Raw genomic sequence first — 20,033 nt, 5'->3', positions numbered from 1 at the left:
AGGGGAGGAGAGGAGTAGTCACTTCAGGTAGAAATAAAAGTCTTCATGGGTCCAACAAGAACTCTAGTCAAATATCGAGTCTAGCTCATCTTATAGAAGGTAAAACATTGAACGACATTAAAATGTTAAAATGCCTGTATCTGTGCAACACTAACACCAAAACATCTGAACTAATGAGGGAAATACAAGACTTTGGCCTAATATGTATTTAACCAAACAACATAATGCGCTTGGTATCCTTCACTAATCCATCAAGAAATGTCCATTGCATGATGAACATGATGAAACCCCATGGCCAGAAACTCAAGTCATCATTATTTAAAAGTTCTAGGCTTCCTGGACCTTCTGGTGTTCTGTTTATTGACTAATTAAGATATTAACAATATTTTTTTTTTTAAAGACTATGCCAGAGGTTGCTGTGCAAGCACATACCAATCAGCTAATGTCAGCAGTGAGAATCTGAGAACAATACTGGCACCATGCAGTTCTACACCTTCTATACTTATGACAATATGAAAACTACCGTATTGTTCCATTCATTTTCTTTGATGTAGATGCAGCCAAGCTGAGATTCTGGTTTAAAACTTCAGGCAGTAATAATAATAATAATAATAATAATAATAATAAATGCAAACTATATTATCCAGTAAAAGGAGAAACCCCACTCTCCCTCACTCTATTGCACAATTACAAAAAGAGAGGAAGAGAGAGAGAAAAAGAGAGAGGAAGAGAGAAGGGAGGGAGAAAAAAAGAGGAAGAGAGAAGGGAGGGAGAAAAAGAGAGAGGAAGAGGGAGAGAAGGGACTCACTTGGGCCTTTGTAAGACATAGGTGAGCAGGAATGTGCGTAGAGACTCTATGCTGCTCTTCTCCAGCAGGATCCACTCCCGCACCACGGCCTCCATGATGGCTGTGGCCGCCTGGAACAGCACATAGTCCACCTTACTGGTCTCTGGAGAGAAGTGGAGAGGGAGAGAGTAGTGTCACTACCTCTTCTCATGCAAAAACAAGCAGCACGAACATGGGCTCATTCTTATCAGCTTTTCTCAGAGCAGCATCGAAGAGTCCAACAATGTTTTGGAAATCCTGCAGGACACAGTATTCCCACGGGAGTCTGTTTCATTATTCACAACTTATCACGACAACACAGGACAGTTTTTATACACACACACACACACACACACACACACACACACACACACACACACACACACACACACACACAGTTATAAAGACAAGAATGTACTAGGGTGGGAATCTATCTGGGAATTAATTTTTATTCTTTCATGGGACTGGGATGGGAAGTGAAAATACACACCAGGGTCACTTCATCCACTCTGAAGGAACAAGAGACCCGTTCACCACAGAACGAAAGACGGACTCCACTTACCCAGAATGTGCTTGCATACAGCGAAGGGTGACTTGGACTTTCTGAAGGAAAGGAATATGTGCTCTGCATGCTGCCTCTGTTCTGTGCTGACCATGGACGGCGGTGCCTGGGAGCGCAAAGAGAGAAGAACGAGGCGATTACGTTCCCACCGGAAAACCCTCAACCAGCTAACCAGACAGACAGTCGCAGCAGCCCAGCACTTCTGCCCCCCGTGTAACACATACACGCACATTCCAGTGTTAATTCCTGCGTTCGGCCTCCAGCAGAGAAGAGTTCTTTCATGAAGGCACCACCACTCATCCCACGCTTCGAGAAAATAAATAACAATAAAAAAACAGCACTTCATAGAATGCATGGGCCAACCTGAAATCATTCCCGAATAGCTCTTAAAATGGCTGCTAAGAGCAAATTTGACAGCATCACATTACTGCTGCCTGTATAAAAAAAAAAAAAAAAGGTTTGTGCCATTATTACTGACGGGCATTTGGACGATTTTCTACGTGATTCATGGGACATTTTGAAGAAAAAAAAAAAAAAAAAAACTTTAGCCCCATAACTAGTGGTCAGAACTAGTATGAACTAGTGTGACACGTATGTAGTACTTGTCGTGCCTTACTACTGGGTGGTTCATTTAGAAAGTTATGACAAAAGCCCAACAAGCAGTTTGAAAACCTGCCATGTGATGCACGGGAGACAGAAAACTAGTCGCACTTGTTAAAGTTCTCTACGAGCATTCAGACAAAAGGACAGCAATGTATAAAAGGTGTCAAAAATTAATGCACGGGACAACAATGTCACCGGTCTAAAAGCAACATGGCTAGCTGTTACATTTAACATATGATAGCCAGTACTAAGTTAAAGTTAAAATGTGGTGCGTCGTATCAATATTTTAATTAAGCCTGATTCACTATTCAGTATAACATATATAAACTAAACTTTGAATGTCTGGGTTACGATAATCTGCCTTTAACTTCATTGAAATTAGTAAACATTTTACATTGAGAGAGGTAACGGTGTTTCAAATGTCTGCACCTGTATTAGGCGCAAATACTACAGTAAAGCACCGTCCCCACACGCTGCTCCCCGGGCGCCTGTCATGGCTGCCCACTGCTCACCAAGGGGGATGGTTAAAAGCAGAGGACACGTTTCATTGTGTCACCGCGTGCTGTTCTGCAGTGTTTCACAATGACAATCGCTTCACTTAGCAACTTGAAAAGGTTCCAGGACACTCCAGCAAGGCGTGATGCTCAGAGAATAAAATCCCAGACGTGAACTAACGCTGTAGCCACCGCATGCACGACTTGGCACGGCCTTTAGTGACGCTGTTGTCACCTCGGCCAATATCCACGCAGCATCCATGCAGACTGCAGAATTTCTCAATTACACAGACATGATACTGGACCAAGACAGCAGGACGCCCCTGATGACATCTCCGAGCTTAAATGTTCAACATATTCATATTAGCAGAGGCAAGGATCTCACGACACGCATCGCAATGCGATTATACTGTGATATGTAGTGATACTGTACATATTGCGATATTCTACAGTTCACCGAAAATGTAAAAACGGAGCCGATACGGAAGATGCTGATCATGTTACGTCAATAATTCCGCAAAAACCACAAACTCAGAACTGAAAAATATCAACATTTGATGCCACTGTACAATAACGCAACACCCTGCTGTATCGGTCCCACAGCACCCTGAAGAACACATACTAGCGAGCTCCAGGGTGCATTTCCACGGACTCGGGTTCTACCAAAGCGACGAAGACGCCCAGAACCGACCCCTGAACCCGGTGCACACACAGGCAGATCCGTGGGCCGACTTTACCCCCTGTTTACACGGCTTCTACACGCGAGGAAGTCGTGCCGGAGCAGTGAAGCCGGGCCCACGGCGGCCCACGGCAGCCCACGGCGGGGTGGAAGCCCTCGCAGCTCCCCTTCGCACCTCAGAACAACTCTTTGCGCGTCTTTTAAGGAGCCACCGAAGCCGTGGCCTACGGGGCCCCGGGCCACGTACATTTACACGGCGCGCCGGGGGCAGCGGCGTGGGCTTCACCCCTGAACTTTTCCCACGGACCACAGACTCCGCGACCGTGTTCAGGCGGACCGTAAAAAGCCCCGAGCGGCGGCGGTGATGAGGAGGAGGAGGAGGATGAGGACGGACAGGGCGCCGGGGCGGGGAGAGGAAAGTGAATCAACAGCGTGGAAGTGGATGCTGAAGGCACTTTTTAAAAGCACCAGAGCCGCCGCCGCCTCCCGGGCGAGCTCTCAGCCCCGCGGCCACCGCAGGAGCGTCGCCCGAGTCGGCTCGCCGGGACGCGGGTGGGGGGGCGCGCCGACGGCTCCCCTGGACCTGGATGAAGTGCGCCACGCATCGCCTCTCCGCGCAAAAAGAAGTCGGACCCCGCGGCGCCCCGGCCGCCTCGGCCCCGCGTAACCCCGCGCAGGACCCGCCGCCGCCACGCACGCCGAGCGGCGCCGCTCCGCATCTCACCATCAAAACTTTGGCAGCGCTTTCCAGCTGTGAAATCACTTCTGGTGCACCGAGCGCCGCCATCATGGTCTCTGTTCAATGACGCGCCATGCGCTGCATTGTGGGATTGAGCGGCGCTGCGGGCCAATGGGTTCATGGAGCCTTTTTGGCACCGAGGACAGGGTGTGCCGCGCCGCCGTTATGCAATTAAAAAAAAAAAGTTGCCAAAATACGAATTTGTTAAAATGTCGTTTATGAAACAAATGTCGACGCCAACAATATTATTTTTGCGATTAAAACGTTTTTGTTTTTGAACGTTCTTTCGTATAGTTGTGTAAATTCGTCACCGTCCCTCCTACCTGTGCAGGACAGTCGCACAGGTCTAGAAATAGACACGGCAGAGTGCCAGTCCCGATATGAGAGCTATAACCAGACCCTGCTAAAAATGTAGAACACAAACACACAAAAGTGGAGGATTTATTAATTTAATTTAAACATCATATACTTTACAGTGAGGACAGTAAAGACTTTTTTTTTTTTTTTACAAATTCTCAATTCATACATAATTGTAAAAAAAAAAAAAAAAAGAAATAATAAATCAAAACGCATACTGTCTGTAATACTGTAGACATGGAGGTTTGAAGTTAGCTCAGAAGAAATGGAAAGATTGGAATACAAAAATATGTATATCTGTATAAATATATATTCAAGAGTAACAGTATTGTATAATACATTAAGGAAGACCAGAGAAGTTGTATAGAAGTCCCACCCAAGAATACAAATACACAAGATACACTAGAAGTCTCGTCATCAAAGAAGCCTAAAAACCACGTCAGTCAAAGATTGTCAGTCAACATACATAAAATACATGAAACCAATCCGTCATAAACACACACATACACGAGGCGTAATTCAAACTCGCAGGAAACGCTCACTTTTTTATACAAAGCTTTTTTTCACTGAGTAATCCATCCTGATGAATGTGGGTTGGGTAAAAAAAAAAACAAAAGGTCTGCTACACACATTAAGCTCTATACTGAACCTAAAAGATATATTTACTCAGACTCATGCCATTTAGCTGAACTTAAATGTAACTGTTTGCTCTGTATGTATCAATATCTGCTTAACTGTACAATAAGATATGATTGGAAGATTTCATCAAGCTGTAGGGCAGGGTTTTTTTCCCTCCAGGCTGACAATTTGCCATTAGTTTACCTGTGAGATGCATGGCCATATAATGGTCAGAGCTGAGATGTAGAGTGATGTGAAAAAATGTTGCTGAAAACACTAACTGGGAAAAAAATATTAACATAATTGTCACAAAAGGACAAAGAGACATTAATGGTAATAATGTATGACAATTACCATCCCATGTATGTGTGTGTGTGTGTGTGTGTATATATATAAAACCAAACAGTTGATATAAATCAGTTCAAATACTCAACCCTTGCCTTACACTACTCCTTACATCTTCCTTCCTCCCTCCTGTTTTCTCTCTGTCTCCCCCTCTCACAGTCAGGACCCGCCTGTTGCTATGAAGAGTGGGCTTGTTTCAAATCCTCATTCAAATACTGATCACTGTGTAGTAGACACACACCCGACATTCATTTAGAAGGCACACAGTTTGTCACATTCCGTGCCAAACACGCTGTCAATCAAACCCACACTTTGTACATACAAAAAAAAGAGAAAAAAGAAAAATACAGATGGCATAATAATGATAATGTCAATAATATTAATAACAATAATAAGCAGCACTGGGTCATGTAACTAGTCAAGAATATATTTTTAAACCAATATAATTTGTAATACACATATTTCAGTATTGAAAGCTCAAAAAAGGAAACTTTGTTGTGATTAGAAAGATATATAATTATATATAGTTTTTTTTTATCTGTATTGCACATAGTCATACCAGCACATACTAGATTTTTCTTAATTACATTTCTCTTAATTTTTTTTCTCGGTCAACATCCTCATACACTAACGTTGTCAGTGAAGGAGGTGAAATTAATCCAAAGTCAAGTTGATATTCTCCTGATAATACGAATGCTATGCATATTGGGGTGATTGGTATCACTGGGGGGGTGTAAGTGCTAGTTGAGTTAGTGAAGTGGCTGCTTGACAAAGTCCATTATTTGAAATCCTGAAGAACTTCACTGCCAAATCGAATGTCATGCAAAAGTACAGTACAGGCCCATAGACTACTTAAAAAGTGTTGGCTAAATAAAAAGAAAACTCATTTAAACTGTAACTCTACTTGGGCGGGTCCGGACGTTCAGTACAAATTGCCTTTAAGATGCATTCTGAGTGATATAAGCTGTGCTGATCGCAAATGCTCATGTGACAGTCCAATGAACAAGGCCTGACTTCACATCCACTAGAGGGCAACATACAGCATTGAAAATACCTCACTTCTACAAAGAGGGCCAACCTGATCACCAGCCCTCTGAGCGAAGTCCTCTGTCAACACTGGAATTACAGTTGAATTGTTTTTGGAAAGTTAACTTTCCTTTGACTGTGTGAGGAACATTAAATTACAGAAGCTGGGAAGAGAGACGTTGTCCTCCTAAACCATCTTGTATAAGCTGCATATATTAACACAGATTATATGTAGTTTTCCTTACATGTATGTGTTTGGTAGATTCGCCTGTGCAGCAAGACTCTAAAAGACCCCTCAGGTCTGTGCCTGCATGAGGTAATAATTACAAAAAAACCCCAGAAATGTCTTACATCCTGGGCTCGGCTTTACTCAGTATTTACTCTTGCTGTCATAGTAACTCCTCATTGTTGGTGCTGGGAAAGCCACAACATAGGACCACACATAACGGTGTGGTTTCCATAAGATCTCGATGACACTACAGAGTGCCCAGGCTCAGATGCAGTCAAGGAGTGACACATACTGAGCATGTCGATGTAGTTGGCCTGTACTTACTGGATGCGTCCATGGTAAAATAAAAAAAGATGGAAGGAAGGTTCCATTTTTACCCCCATCTAAAAGAGCTGAGGTGACTAACAGCTTTCCTTGATTTCACTGATTTGGTGAGATGTTTCAGTCTATTTTTTACACACACTAACACCTTTGTTTGCTTGTATTGGCAATTTCTTGGTCCCAAATCAGGGAATTTTACTGCATTCACAGTTCAGGTGCTGTCTAAGTACAGAAAGAAAAGAAGGTCGCATTATTGGAATTTCTCCCCCACGATGTCCCCCTGCTCTGTACACTCATCTTTCACAACAAAATGCGCAAACACACATATACACAAATGCAAACACACAAACACCTTAAAGGCACAATGGTAATGTGGCTGAGGATACACTCGAACCAGAGAAGCAAGTAGCTGTAGGTACGCATCTGCTGCTTCTCTAGACGTACACAGGCTCACAGCCCTCTGCATGTTCCTCCTCATCCTCTTCCTGCTCCTCTTCTTCGTGCCTCTCCTCATCCTCTGACCGTGCACTGCTGGTACTAGCATTGCTGTGTGGGGCCTCGTGTTCAGTTTCCAGGGGTTTTGGGTAACGGAAAGGGCACCCGTTGTCATCAAAGAAACGTCGGAAGGTGAACTCATAGAAGGCGTGTTCAGGATGCTTGCTGTTAGGCGATGAGAGCGTGTCCCATGTTCGGGTGCTGTCTCCACTGTCGCTCCAAGCACCAGGGCCTCCCTCTTCTTCCACAGGGTCAAAATTGGACGTGTCCATAGGGTGCGCAATCTTGGGCCGGTAGGGTGCCGGCTGGGTGCGCAAGTTGCTTGAGAAGTCCATCTGGTTGAAGAAGGGGTGGGCCTTAATCTCGCCAGCACCGTTGCCCCCAAGGCGGTCTTCAGCAGCACAGCAGAGGCGGCTGATGATGTCCACAGCCTCTGGGCTCAGCTTTACCTGTGGAGGCACCTGCAGTGTGCTCTCCCAGTTGATTACCTGTAGGATCAGATACAAATCAAGGCTTCAAACTTTAGATCAATACATCTAATCAATACGTGTACAGATCTCTAGAAAAGCCATAGATTGTGTTATATGTTTTAAGATGGTAGTAGTAACCTAGGGTGTAAGACACTCTCCTCTGAACATCCTTAAGACACTTAGCCCTGAGTGTCTCCATGGGGAGTGTCTCTGTCACTACTGATTGTAAGGCCCTCTGGATAAGGGCTTCTGATTAATAAAATATATAATAAATAAAAATAATAATAAGATGAGCAGATGAGGTGAAGATGTCAGCAGCTCTGTCTGACCTTTATCTGGGTTTCTGTGGGAGTTGAGGCAAGGAACGGTGGCTGGCCCACTAGCATCTCAAACAGAATCACCCCGACACTCCACCAGTCACACAGCTGGGTGTACCCTGCAGAGAGATGGTCGTCATTTTTAGGTTTGATGCGAGATGAATACGCCACCCAGCAAACAACATATGTCTATGTCAAAAAAAAGTAACACTACGGAACTCCCAATCTAGTCATCAGTGCACATTAGCCATTCCTGAATTTTGTTATATCTGTAATATCAGAACCGGTAGTTTCTGAGACCTGGACTCTTTAAATCTTGGGAAAGACAGAATGTTATCATTCCAACATTAGCATAATGGTGCATGTGACATGTACAAAGCAAATAATGTTGGTCAGAAGAATGCTTCACTCAACTAGGGTGGTACATGTCATAAGATATATCAAGATTAAGATTTTGTTCTCAAATAGCATACCTTTGCGCAGTAGGACCTCTGGAGCGATGTAATTGGGCGTGCCCACTAGAGAGTGTGCAAGACAGCGCTGGTGTTGGCGGGTGGCACGCTGCTCCAGAGTCATGAGGCGATCACCACAGCGGCAGTTTGACACATCATCCCAGAAGTCACTGGGCTCCATGCTGTCTTGTCGATTGTGGCTTCCTAATGAAAGAGAGGGAAACGTGGAAAAGTTTAACGCTTATACTGTGGTACATGCAACTATGAGCCCCTACCATCTTTGGCCACCATTTCTCACCTTTCTGGTAATACTTTGAGTTGTGTGTCCAGCGGAAGCCAGTGCATAGGCCAAAATCTGTGAGCTTGATGTGGCCATCCAGGTCGATGAGAATGTTGTCCGGCTTGATGTCACGGTGGATGAAGCCCATCTTGTGCACACTCTCGATGGCCAGGGTCAGTTCGGCCACATAGAAGCGTGCCAGCGGTTCGGGAAACACACCCATGCGGATGAGCAGGCTCATCATGTCCCCACCTGGGATGTAGTCCATGACGAAGTACAAGCTGTCCCGGTCTTGGAAGGAGTAGTACAGTCTCACCACCCACTCGTTGTCTGCCTCAGCCAAGATATCTCGCTCTGCCTTGACATGGGCCACCTGGTTGCGGTTGAGGACGTCCTTCTTGCGTAACGTCTTCATAGCATACAGAGCACACGTGTCGACCTTTCGTGTCAGGCACACCTCGCCAAAGGCCCCAATGCCCAGTGTCTTGATTTTGACAAACATAGACTTGTCCATCTTGGCACGGCGTAGACGGTTGTAGTTAGACTCCTTCTGGTACAGCATTTTCCTCATCTGCCCCTGCTCAGCCTCTGACAAACCCGCCTGAGGATGAGAATAAGAAAGGAAAAAATGAAAAAAATGAAGGAAAAGTGAAGGACACTGTGCAATGTCCAGTTCCTTGTAGAAGACTAACATGCTTAAACCTCCCTACCTTGGACATTTCCTGCTCCAACTGCAGTCTGCGGTTAAGTTTCTGCTGGTAGGTCTTCATCACATTCTCTACATGTTGCTCCATGTAGAACTTAAAGGCAAAAGGTGAGTAGCTCTTAATACGGGACTCTCTCTTATCCTCATCGCGTGCATTCTTTCTCACTGGCACTGGCGATGTCTGAATCTGTTTCTTGTCCTTCACAGGCTTCTCACCTTTCCCTGGCTTGACCTTGTCTTTAGTGTGGGACTCTTCTGGCTTCCCAGGAGCACTGCTCTGAATGTTCCTGCCAGTGGTACTAAGGTCTGGTGTACCACCAATGGCTCCTGCCTCCAGTGTTGGTGGCTCAGTACCTGTCCCACTTATGAGCAGGTTTTTGGGATAAGGTGGAGGAGGGCAGCGAGGCTCTTGGGTTGCTTCCAAACTATAAGCATCTTCAGCTATGTACGCATGAGGCTCAGGTCCTTCCTGTGCTTGTGGTGCAAGCCACCCTGGGTGACAAGGCCCCACAGCAGTCCTTGGTTCTGGCCTCATGACCCGGATGCTCTTCACAGGTTGTTGGATGGGAGGAGAAGTCACAGCTGTGATGGTATTTGGGGGTCCCATACTGGGCTCCTGCTTGCCACCATTGGGCGTGGGAATGGTCTGTCTTACGTTCACCTTCTGGTGGTTATTGAAGGAGTTGGTCCTGCTGGGAACGCGTACCTCCCCCCGGAAGGGACCCTGTGGTTGAGGCTGCCTGGCCGGAGGAGGGGCACCATCTGGTCCCTGAGGCCCTGTCCACATGTGCTCAAAAGCCTCCAGGTTAAGGCTGGCCCTGGTGGGGGTGAGAAGAGCCTGTGGAATATCAGCAAAGTCTGGCCCTATAGCTGCTGCAGCTGCTGCACCACCTGGGGAGCGGGGCATCATATGGACCGGGTGAGAGGTTGGACTAGACTGACGGGGATGGGAATGAGGCGGGAGATAGAGGTTAGGTGGGTAACCCGCACCATTCTGGCCACCTATTGCTCCCTGCATGGTGACGTAGTTTTCTGTAGGTGGCAGCGGAGGCTTCTTGTTCTGGAAAGAGGAACTTCTTTGTATTGGGTAACTCGAGGACTCCATCATGTGAGGTCTGCTGTGGCCATAGTCATAATGTGGACTGGGGCCAGGGCCCCCTGGTGGCTGAGGCTGAAGTTGCAGAGGCTGGCCTGGAACAGCGTAGCTCATCATGGGCGGCTCCATGCTGCCTGGGTAGGGCTTCTGTTGGGCAGGTCCAGGCTGGTACATAGGGTTCCCTTGAGGATTTTGTGGGGACATACCCGGTGGATATGCACCCATACTAGATGGACGACCCATTGGGTTGGTCATAGCAGGAGCTTGAGCACTGCCAGATGGGGGCATCATATATTTCATCATGGGTGGTCCCATGTAAGAGTGGGTTATGTCTCCTTCTGTACCATAAGGGACTCCCTCATACATTGGTGCCCCAATCTGATGGTACTGCGGCATGGTGCCATCACTGCTTCCTTCCATTGCAGGTCGGTCAACAATTGAATTAGGCATGCCACTTTTACCTACAGACAGAAAATATACACCAAAATGTGTCCAGTTACCATTAAAACCATGAGACAATTAGGATTTAACAGTGTTCAGGAATGTGTGGTGCAAAGACAGCAAGTGCTCAAAAACACCCTATTCTGCAGAAAGGCACTCACCCGGTGAGGTCTGTTTGATGACACGGACAATGAGCTCATTGCGAGGGTCAAGGTAGCCCATCTTGCTGATGTATTCAAGCGCAGCCTCAATGTTCCTACTTCCCGTCTGCTTCAATGCACGCACTGCCATGTCCTGTCAGGGAAAACCCATACATAAGTGCACATGTATGTAAATTCCACATTCCAACACGGCCTGTTTCATACATGCAGCTTCTAATCAGATCATGGAACAGTCAATACACCAACAGGGCTTCATGCACCTGCTTCCTGTAAACCTTGGGTCATGGACCAGCTCCTTCCTGCACCAGCTACTCAGCATGCAAACAAATCACCAAGACTGCTTTGAACACAATCCGCTGATCCAGAACAAATGCTTTTTGTGTCCTGGACTTACTATGTTTCAGATGTACAAACAGATATATCAAAAGGTCTCATCTCTATTGTGCCTCCTCAGTCAAGAATATTAAAAGCCTGCTGTCTTCTTTTTTCCCCCAAACTGGTACAACAGATCTGTGTGACATTTACACCAACCTTATACCACCCAGGTGAATATAAAACGCTCAGTGTGCATTTTAACCGCGCCTATAAGAGGAAACTCCCTGTAAATGGCACATGAGCTCACTGAAGAAATATACAGCAGAAACCTCAGTAACAGGCAGCGAGGCCTCTGTCCGACACTGCCCCAAGTGGACACCAGAGGAAACGCACCAGGTATTTTAGAGGAAAATAAATAAAGAACACAATTATGTCGGTATCTCTCTCTCTCTCTCTCTCTCGCTCACCCCCTCTCTTACAGGCACACACATTGCACACCATAATTAAAGGAACCATAGACGAGACAGGTTACCAGAAACAAGTGTCTGACAAAGACAACAAAAACAAACTCCGCGGGCAACAACCGGCACACTGGAAAATAAAGCGGTTTTTATTTTTACCCTGGCCACGGTCACACCAAATTCTACTCATGTGACAAAAACGTTTGAAAGCAAGAAGCACACGGACATAGGACAACCACACACAGGAAATAAGATCTAAACACGGTGTCTGTTTATGGTCATTGTTCTCAGAGGTTCAGGGTTTCTGTGCTACATTCCACGGAGAATGGAGGGTGGTCCTCCTTCAGACCCACACAAGTTCCAGGCCTGACCTCGACTGTCATGGCGACAGATGTTCAGGACATTCCAAAAGGCAGGAAGCAAGAATTCAAACTATGTTGTGTGTGTGTGTGGAAATCTGTTGATCTCTTACTCTCTCACGCACCAACTCTTTATCTTGCTCACTGTCCTCTCCTTTCCTGTCCTCCCTATTTTGCACGCCCGCTCCGCCTAGCTGCCCACTCCCATGTGGCTTCTGCCCAAAATATCGGCATGCACATTTGCATCCTTGTCATAATGGTCACCACCACGAGCCACACAGCTCAGCCAAACACGTAATCACACATATTTCAGACTGCGGTGACTACATGCACAAACACACACACAGATGCACATGCATACCAAGGAAAGGTGGCCAAACACACTCCTAGCAGACGTTTATAAGAGCGCTCAGTCTGCAGTGACATAATTACTCTGAGCCACTGTTCAGACAAAGACAAATGGCAGTAAGTTTTCTGTGGATTCACTTTCTCTTTGACCCAATTCTGAAACACATTCCAACCCAGGGACTTGAAATGAAAGACATATGGGGGACGTTCAGTCAGTTATGTGAGAAACTGACAAGCAAGGGAAAAATGGGGGCGACATCAGAACTTTGCAGGCTGGTCTGGGATTTCCATTCGAATAACGGAGGCGCGACTGCCCCGCAATGGACATTTCAACATTACATTAACATTAATCAAGGAATTAATTAATAGCAGTGACATACAGGGGGAGTGTCTTGTTCACAATGGTAGGATTTCTCTGACCACAAGGCTACTATCACCAATCACAACACAGACACATCAATTCAGACTTAAATAAACCATAAATATTGACTAATGAACCCTAAGGACAACAACTACACATTAATAGTCAATAATAGTCTTGCTGTGTTATATAGTTCCCACTGTAAAAGCAAATCACAATTATTGTGGGAATTATTAATTTAGCAACATCAGATCAAACCAAGGTCTTCCTCATTCCCTCCCATCATTCCCCTCCCTGCATCCCCCGCCAAAACATTTCCTCCTTTAAGGTGATTATGTAACCCACTGCCACATGTCTGTGTAATTTGTGGAGTGAGGAACTGTGATAAAGATCAGGCCATTGGAGCCACAGACCTCTCACAGGCAGCCAATGGGAGCTACGGTGGTCACTACACTCTGGGGAGGAAAAAAAAAAAGTGGTGGAACAGGAAGTGACACGTTGTCCACTCACAACATCAGACACATATAAAATGCAGACATATTTAATACGTCACTGCATAACGACTAACGACTCTCAAACATTCGATGCAGTTGAACCCAGGTCTGAATCTTTAAATCCGTGCAACTGTTTTAAGCTCTACTAAGATCATTGCGAGAGGGTTTTCTAAAAACCAGTGAACATTTAAAGTGACAGACTTGCATTATTGAATTGCTGATAACTGGTCTCACTGCATTCATGCATGTGTTCCATTCATTAACAGCCGTTTCCAGCTAATCTTGACTTGTTCTTGAACTAATCTCATGTTATTTTTTTGGACAACGGACGCTCGCATACTATCAAAAACGAGGACATTCTTAGATGACCCAATGTGTGTCTGGGTAACTGGGTGAGTAGGGTTCGCCCTCAGTCTACATAAAGGACAGAAGTAGTGTGCCAGGGTAAACACAGAAATAACCTTCTGAAGTTAGACACACCACTGCTGAGAGAGACAAAGAAAGAAAGAAGACAGCGAAACTGAGACAGAGTGGCTATATTCTCCCTGGTGGCTGCGGGTCACGCCAGCCGAAGGAACGGGCCCACCCAGCAGCCATTCAATGGACACTTCCTGTCCGCATGCTGAACACTGACAGGCGTGCTTAAAATGGAGAGAGGAGGCCAAAGTGCATCGCCAGCAGGCTGACCCCGGCACAGCAGCCAGATATCTGGAGGTTTTACATTTACGACGCCTTCATCCAGAGCTACTTACAACCAGTAGTTACAAGGACAGTCCGACTCAGGGTTAAGTGTCTTTCTCTGGGACATAATGGTAGCAAGAGGGGTTTGAACCTGTGAGTTTGTGGTCTTAACGACTAGGTTACTACCACCCTACTGTTCTTTAACTATATGCCTCAGAGTCGATTGTACCTTTAATTTAGTTCATTTTCGTTTCAAAGTGACAGTGACAATAAAGATCTATCTATCTAACGCGTCACACTCCTCGTGTGTTACAGTCCATATCACCGTACAAAAAAACTCCAGTCTATTTCAGAGCGGTCCTAAAGCCCGCCCACTCTCCTTGGGCGAGGCCTCATAATTCCACAGCGCTGCACCGGGTTTCTCGGCAGAGTTAAGCACAGGCTTGAGTAGTGCATTCTTCAAATGCCGACCAGTGTCACATGGCCGTTCTCAGGCCAGTGCTCAGAGGAACACGGACAGGGCCGAACCTCTTTGACTGACCCCAGATCAGCTCCGAGTCGCTGAACTCGAGATGAAGACTTATGTTACATGCATGTTTGCGCAGCGGTCTCGTTTTTGTTTGAACAAACCAGTGAATATGAATCAGCCACTAAATTTAAACTGGCATAATTATGATTTCACATCAGTCTTTTACCTACTTTTTGTTTTTTTAACCAGCCCCCCTGACAACACTTCCTGTTGGAAACATCAGTTCTTCACCTCTCTTTCTCGCGGGCGGAGGCTTTCGCCATGTCCCTCATTCCCCGGGAGTACAGGGAGACGGCAGATTGGTAGTGAAAGCCGACAGGCATTTCAACATTTCGGCCATCAATGTTATGCAACTTGGCAGAGAGAAATCGCTGTGTTCTGCAGCAAGGCCTTGTGTGCTCTGGTCTTCGCGGGTCATGTGATGGGATTTAAGGTACATGTTACCCCGAGTCAAAAGAGCAGGCAGGATGATAAAGATACTCTGCCAAATGCATCCAGTGAGCAAAAAGATTCATCTACATTAAAAATGACTGTCATACTATTCCTATATGGTCATCCAACTGACCTGTGTTGTGTTATATACTTCATATACTTCAGAAAGTAATTGGCTGCTACACATTTTCCATGTTTCGCATTGGGGTTGAGCGAACGTCGAATACGGAAAAGCACAAATAATTTATTTCGCGGTTATAATTATCTGGAGGAATACTTGCAGCCTGAGAACATGCTTTGCAGCCTGGTTACAACAACGCAAAATGTAAAATTAATACGCCGCGTGCGGACTTCCAAATTTACCGTACCATACAACATTCAGAAACATGATCCAGATCATTTTTCTCAGCAAACTATTTGCACAAAACAGCACTTTCCAAACAACCCAATCAGGCGACAGAGCAGAATAAACTCGTTTTGTGATTTTTATGGTTGTACATTAACAAAGAGCTAATCATTAATCTACACCAAATTATTACAATGTAATAAAAATCTTCTGTGTGTACAGAATAATAACATGCAAAGCACACAAAAAAAGCAGCCTTTACAAACACAGTGACACATTCATAAAGTTGCATCTCTACACAAAGGCATCCAGCATCCACCCATTTGTCATTAGTCAGGGGTAAACATCTGCAAACATCTGGATGAGATACCATGCACTTTTGATCCAGTCATTTCATAACACGGTCGCGCTGTATTTTCATAGAACTTCGCCTGGAGCACAAAAGCCCCGTCTCAAGGGGGACGTCACCAGTGTCGTGTCATCTGGCTTTCCAGAGAGGGGTTTCCAGCACTTTGTGTGCCTTAATTTTCAACGATGTAGACGAACGTGACGCAGTGCCGTTCCCCCGGGCAACGCATACTTGCAATGTGCAAAGTGAAAAAAAAACGGACGAAATGTCATATGTGACATTCATGTGAGTGTAGGATGGTAGTAGTCTAGTGGGTAACAAGCTTGCCTGTGAACCAGAAGACCCGGGTTCAAATCCCACTTACTACCATTGTGTCCCTGAGCAAGACACTTAACCCTGAGTGTCTCCAGGGGGGGACTGTCCCTGTAAATACTGACTGCAAGTCGCTCTGGATAAGGGCGTCTGGTAAATGCCGTAAATGTAAATGTGATCTCACCTGGTCGCAGCCAGCGTTGACGAGGTCCTGCAGCATCTGCCGGTTGACGTCTCCGGCGGAGTGCGCCGAGCTGGAGGCGGGGCCTGACTCGTTGGCGAAGGGCATGAGGGACTTGCGAATCTCCCGCAGGGCGTTCTGGTAGTTGTTGAACTTCTGCGGGGGGCGGAGCTGCTGCTGCCTACCTGCGGGGTCTTTGCTGCCCTTACAGTCGCCGCCTCTGCCCCCCTCTGCCCTGGAGCTGCCCCCGTGGAGGGCTTGGCTCACCAGCTTGGCCGGCTGCTTCAGGCCCTCCTTGATTTCCTGCAGCCGCTGCCGAGTGTTGCCCGCGTACGGGGCGGCTGGGAACGTCTTGGGCCTCATAATTATCCCGGGTCTGCGAGGCTTCAGCGGTAAAAAGCTCCTAACCACACTATACACACCGCAAGTTAACAAATACGTACACACACCACTCACACTCACTCACACGGTTCTAAGCTGTGGGGATCGTCCCGTACGAAGCTGTGAGCTACTCTACACAAATGGCATCGGCCCCCCTTTCAAGGGTCGCGCTCCCCCTCGTCCCAAGTCATTCCAGGGGTCACAAGGGTGGGGTTGCTCCAGTCCGGCCTGGCCCGCATCTTCGCCTGTGAACAGAGCGACAGAGACTCAGACAGGAAGAGGCTGAGGGCGTGGTCTCATTTGTGCGACCAGACACCCTCGCTCTCCAAAAAAAGAAATCAACACGGCGGCGCTGCACATCACTTGCCAAAAGCACCAGGTAGATCCTACGGCCACCATTCATTCATATTCTACAGGCATCCTGCGCCAGGCTGAAGGAAACTGATCTCTTTGCTTCTGTTGTTGTTCTTCGCCAGGCTGGATTTTTGGGTGGGAGGGCACGATCTGAGACCTTGAACACAAGAGTCACTCTTTGTGCACACCAAAGCCTTTTGAGACAAACACCTTTTTTTTTTTTTTGTCCTTTTTCTCGATGGCGGTGCCTTGCTCCGATGCGAGTTGCACAATCTCCTAAGCTCCCATTCTTGTGATGCTTCCAGCTCTGGGTCCGAGCAGGGAGCATTCCATTCCACAAGTAACAACAGGAAAACTCATACTGCGGCATCGCAGGGCCGAGCGGACCAAAATAAAACCGCGCACGGCATCTTTATGTCACCATGCGCGCGCAGGTGAATGCCAAGCCACGTAGGGTCATGGATTATAAATTCTTCATTCAAAAAAATGCCTTTCGTCTTAGATTATCCTTAAACCATGAAATTGAAACTGGCTCAAAATCTGTGAAGTTATACAGAAGAAATCCATCAGACAGACAACCGATTGACTTTACGAAATTCCCACGTCAACCTCTGCTCAATCCATTACACGCATTACATCCATCTGCAGGGAATTTTAATATTCTATAACCAAAAATGCTTTTAAACTGTTGTCCCTTTAAAGACACTACAAAGCATTTCACAATTTCATGATTTAGAGCGATAACAACAAGCTTTGCAAACACTTCCCTCTATATTTTGGGATAAATGTCCTATTCTATCAACCCCAAACATCATAAGTAACATAATAAACTAGAAATAAAAAGCAAACTAAAAAAATGAAGTCATTCACCTGGAGCACGTGGCTAGTATCCTCAACAATTAATAATCATGATAATAACAGTAATAACATAGCAGTTAACACATATGAGCAGAGAATTACTCGCACGAAAACGAAAATATTGCCATTTCTCTGCCACGTGAATATTTAACAGGCAGCATGACAGTGAGACTCATAATAAGGCAAATTACCAAGTAATACGTTCATTAACAAGCAAGCGAATGTTTCATGTTCATGTTCCAAAAATGTTCCAATAAGGTTCCAGTTTGTTCCACAGCTTCCTACATTTCAAGCGCAGATGACCGGCCACATTTTAAAAGTACGGCGTTTTATATCCTTTTTTTACAGCGTGTGCACATTAATATACATATTTCCTCACGTTGCATCACTATTCCGCCGTACATTGTAAACGAGAGGACAAAGTCACGAGAAAAAAAGCAACTAACGTGAAGGAATTTTCTCTCGTTCTCCACGCGTTTGGGGGATTTTTCCACGCTCGCTTCAGAGCTCCGGTTTGTTAAGTTTAGCGGAGTTTAGTTTAGTTTTTTTTTATCTTTCTTTTCAGGATATTCGCGCAGCCCGACATTCCAGAGGGGGGAAATATGGAGTTTCACTCAGCCTGGTGGATCCAGCTCAGCCCTCTGCGGCCCAAACTTTCTCCCCACTTTCCTCCTAAACCCAAACCTTCAAAAACATTCCGTATATTTATATATATATATATAAAAACCACGCGGCCGCGTCTACCTCGACAGATTTTCACCGATCGATCCCGTCGTAAAGCAGAAGATAGCTCTTACGTACCATGTAAGAGCTGGAAGAACGTAAATCCCAGAAATGATTTATTAAAAACAAAAAACAGTGTGTTAGATCCAACCGTATGGCGACGGAAGGAGTCAGTATTCCGCCGTTCCCGTTTCTTTCGCCCGTGGATTCGGTTCCATTTTGTCCACGCTCTCGGCAGAATTAGAACGCAGTACAAAGTTGGACACTTACTGCATTGTTAACATTCCACAGGGCGGTCACGTGACGCGCCGACGCACGTCAGCAGCGCGCATAGCCTAGGCGAGGCTTCCTACACACACACACACACACACACAACACACACACACACAACACACATATATACACATACTACACATACACCACACATATATACACATACAACACACACAACACATATATACACATACAACACACACACCACACATACAGTATATCCATATACACGCACACATTTATACACACCACACATATATACACTTACTACACATACACCACACATATATACACATACTACACACACACCACACATATATACACATACAACACATACACACAACACATATACACATACAACACACATATATACACATAAAACACACACACCACACATACAGTATATCCATATACACGCACACATTTATACACACCACACATATATACACTTACTACACATACACCACACATATATACACATACTACACACACACCACACATATATACACATACAACACATACACACAACACATATACACATACAACACACATATATACACATAAAACACACACACCACACATACAGTATATCCATGTACACGCACACATTTATACACACCACACATACTACACATACACCACACATATATACACATACTACACATACACCACACAAATATACACATACAACACACACACCACACATACAGTATATCCATATACACGCACACATTTATATACACACACATCCACACCACACATATATAACCATACACACACAACACATACAGTACAGGCCAAAAGTTTGGACATCTTCTCATTCAATGTGTTTTCTTTATTTTCATGACCATTTACGTTGGTAGATTCTCACTGAAGGCATCAAAACTATGAATGAACACATGAGGAGTTATGTACTTAACAAAAAAAGGTGAAATACCTGAAAACATGTTTTATATTCTAGTTTCTTTGCTCTGATTACTGCTTTGCACACTCTTGGCATTCTCTCGATGAGCTTCAAGAGGTCGTCACCTGAAATGCTTTTCCAACAGTCTTGAAGGA

General features: G+C 45.5%; 2 protein-coding genes across 3 annotated transcripts in view; both read right to left on the bottom strand.

The window, feature by feature from the left end:
- The window catches only part of xpo4 (exportin 4), a 28,101-nt gene extending 24,125 nt beyond the window's left edge, over positions 1 to 3,976 (bottom strand). For both annotated transcript variants that reach the window (XM_028992125.1, XM_028992126.1), the window contains exons 1-3: positions 3,889 to 3,976; positions 1,389 to 1,494; positions 809 to 950 (exon numbers count right to left, since the gene is read on the bottom strand). In XM_028992125.1, the coding sequence (XP_028847958.1) occupies positions 809 to 950; positions 1,389 to 1,494; positions 3,889 to 3,954 (314 nt within the window). In that variant the 5' untranslated portion in view covers positions 3,955 to 3,976. The remainder of the gene's footprint in view (positions 1 to 808; positions 951 to 1,388; positions 1,495 to 3,888) is intronic.
- Positions 3,977 to 4,336: 360 nt separating this feature from the next.
- Positions 4,337 to 18,982, bottom strand: lats2 (large tumor suppressor kinase 2). Its single transcript, XM_028991668.1, has 8 exons — positions 18,780 to 18,982; positions 16,389 to 17,011; positions 11,218 to 11,350; positions 9,524 to 11,076; positions 8,832 to 9,414; positions 8,555 to 8,737; positions 8,094 to 8,200; positions 4,337 to 7,782 (listed from the first exon to the last, which is right to left on the bottom strand). Exons 2-8 carry the CDS (start codon positions 16,746 to 16,748, stop codon positions 7,234 to 7,236), a joined length of 3,468 nt encoding a protein of 1,155 aa, XP_028847501.1. The 5' UTR covers positions 16,749 to 17,011; positions 18,780 to 18,982; the 3' UTR covers positions 4,337 to 7,233.
- Positions 18,983 to 20,033: the final 1,051 nt, after the last annotated feature.

This window comes from Denticeps clupeoides, chromosome 9 (assembly GCF_900700375.1).
Source record: "Denticeps clupeoides chromosome 9, fDenClu1.1, whole genome shotgun sequence".
In the NCBI taxonomy this organism is placed as follows: domain Eukaryota; kingdom Metazoa; phylum Chordata; class Actinopteri; order Clupeiformes; family Denticipitidae; genus Denticeps; species Denticeps clupeoides.
Note: the sequence above shows the minus strand (reverse complement) of the source record. Positions and strands in the feature narration are given on the sequence as shown.

Bases quoted from the DNA above. Each gene is read 5' to 3' on its own strand.
- lats2 (XM_028991668.1), bottom strand. From the start codon at position 16,748: ATGAGGCCCAAGACGTTCCCAGCCGCCCCGTACGCGGGCAACACTCGG. The intron at 9,415-9,523 runs GTAGGGAGGTTT...TCTCATCCTCAG, and splicing joins TGGAGCAGGAAATGTCCAAG to GCGGGTTTGTCAGAGGCTGA. The intron at 8,738-8,831 runs GTGAGAAATGGT...CTCTTTCATTAG, and splicing joins CTCAAAGTATTACCAGAAAG to GAAGCCACAATCGACAAGAC.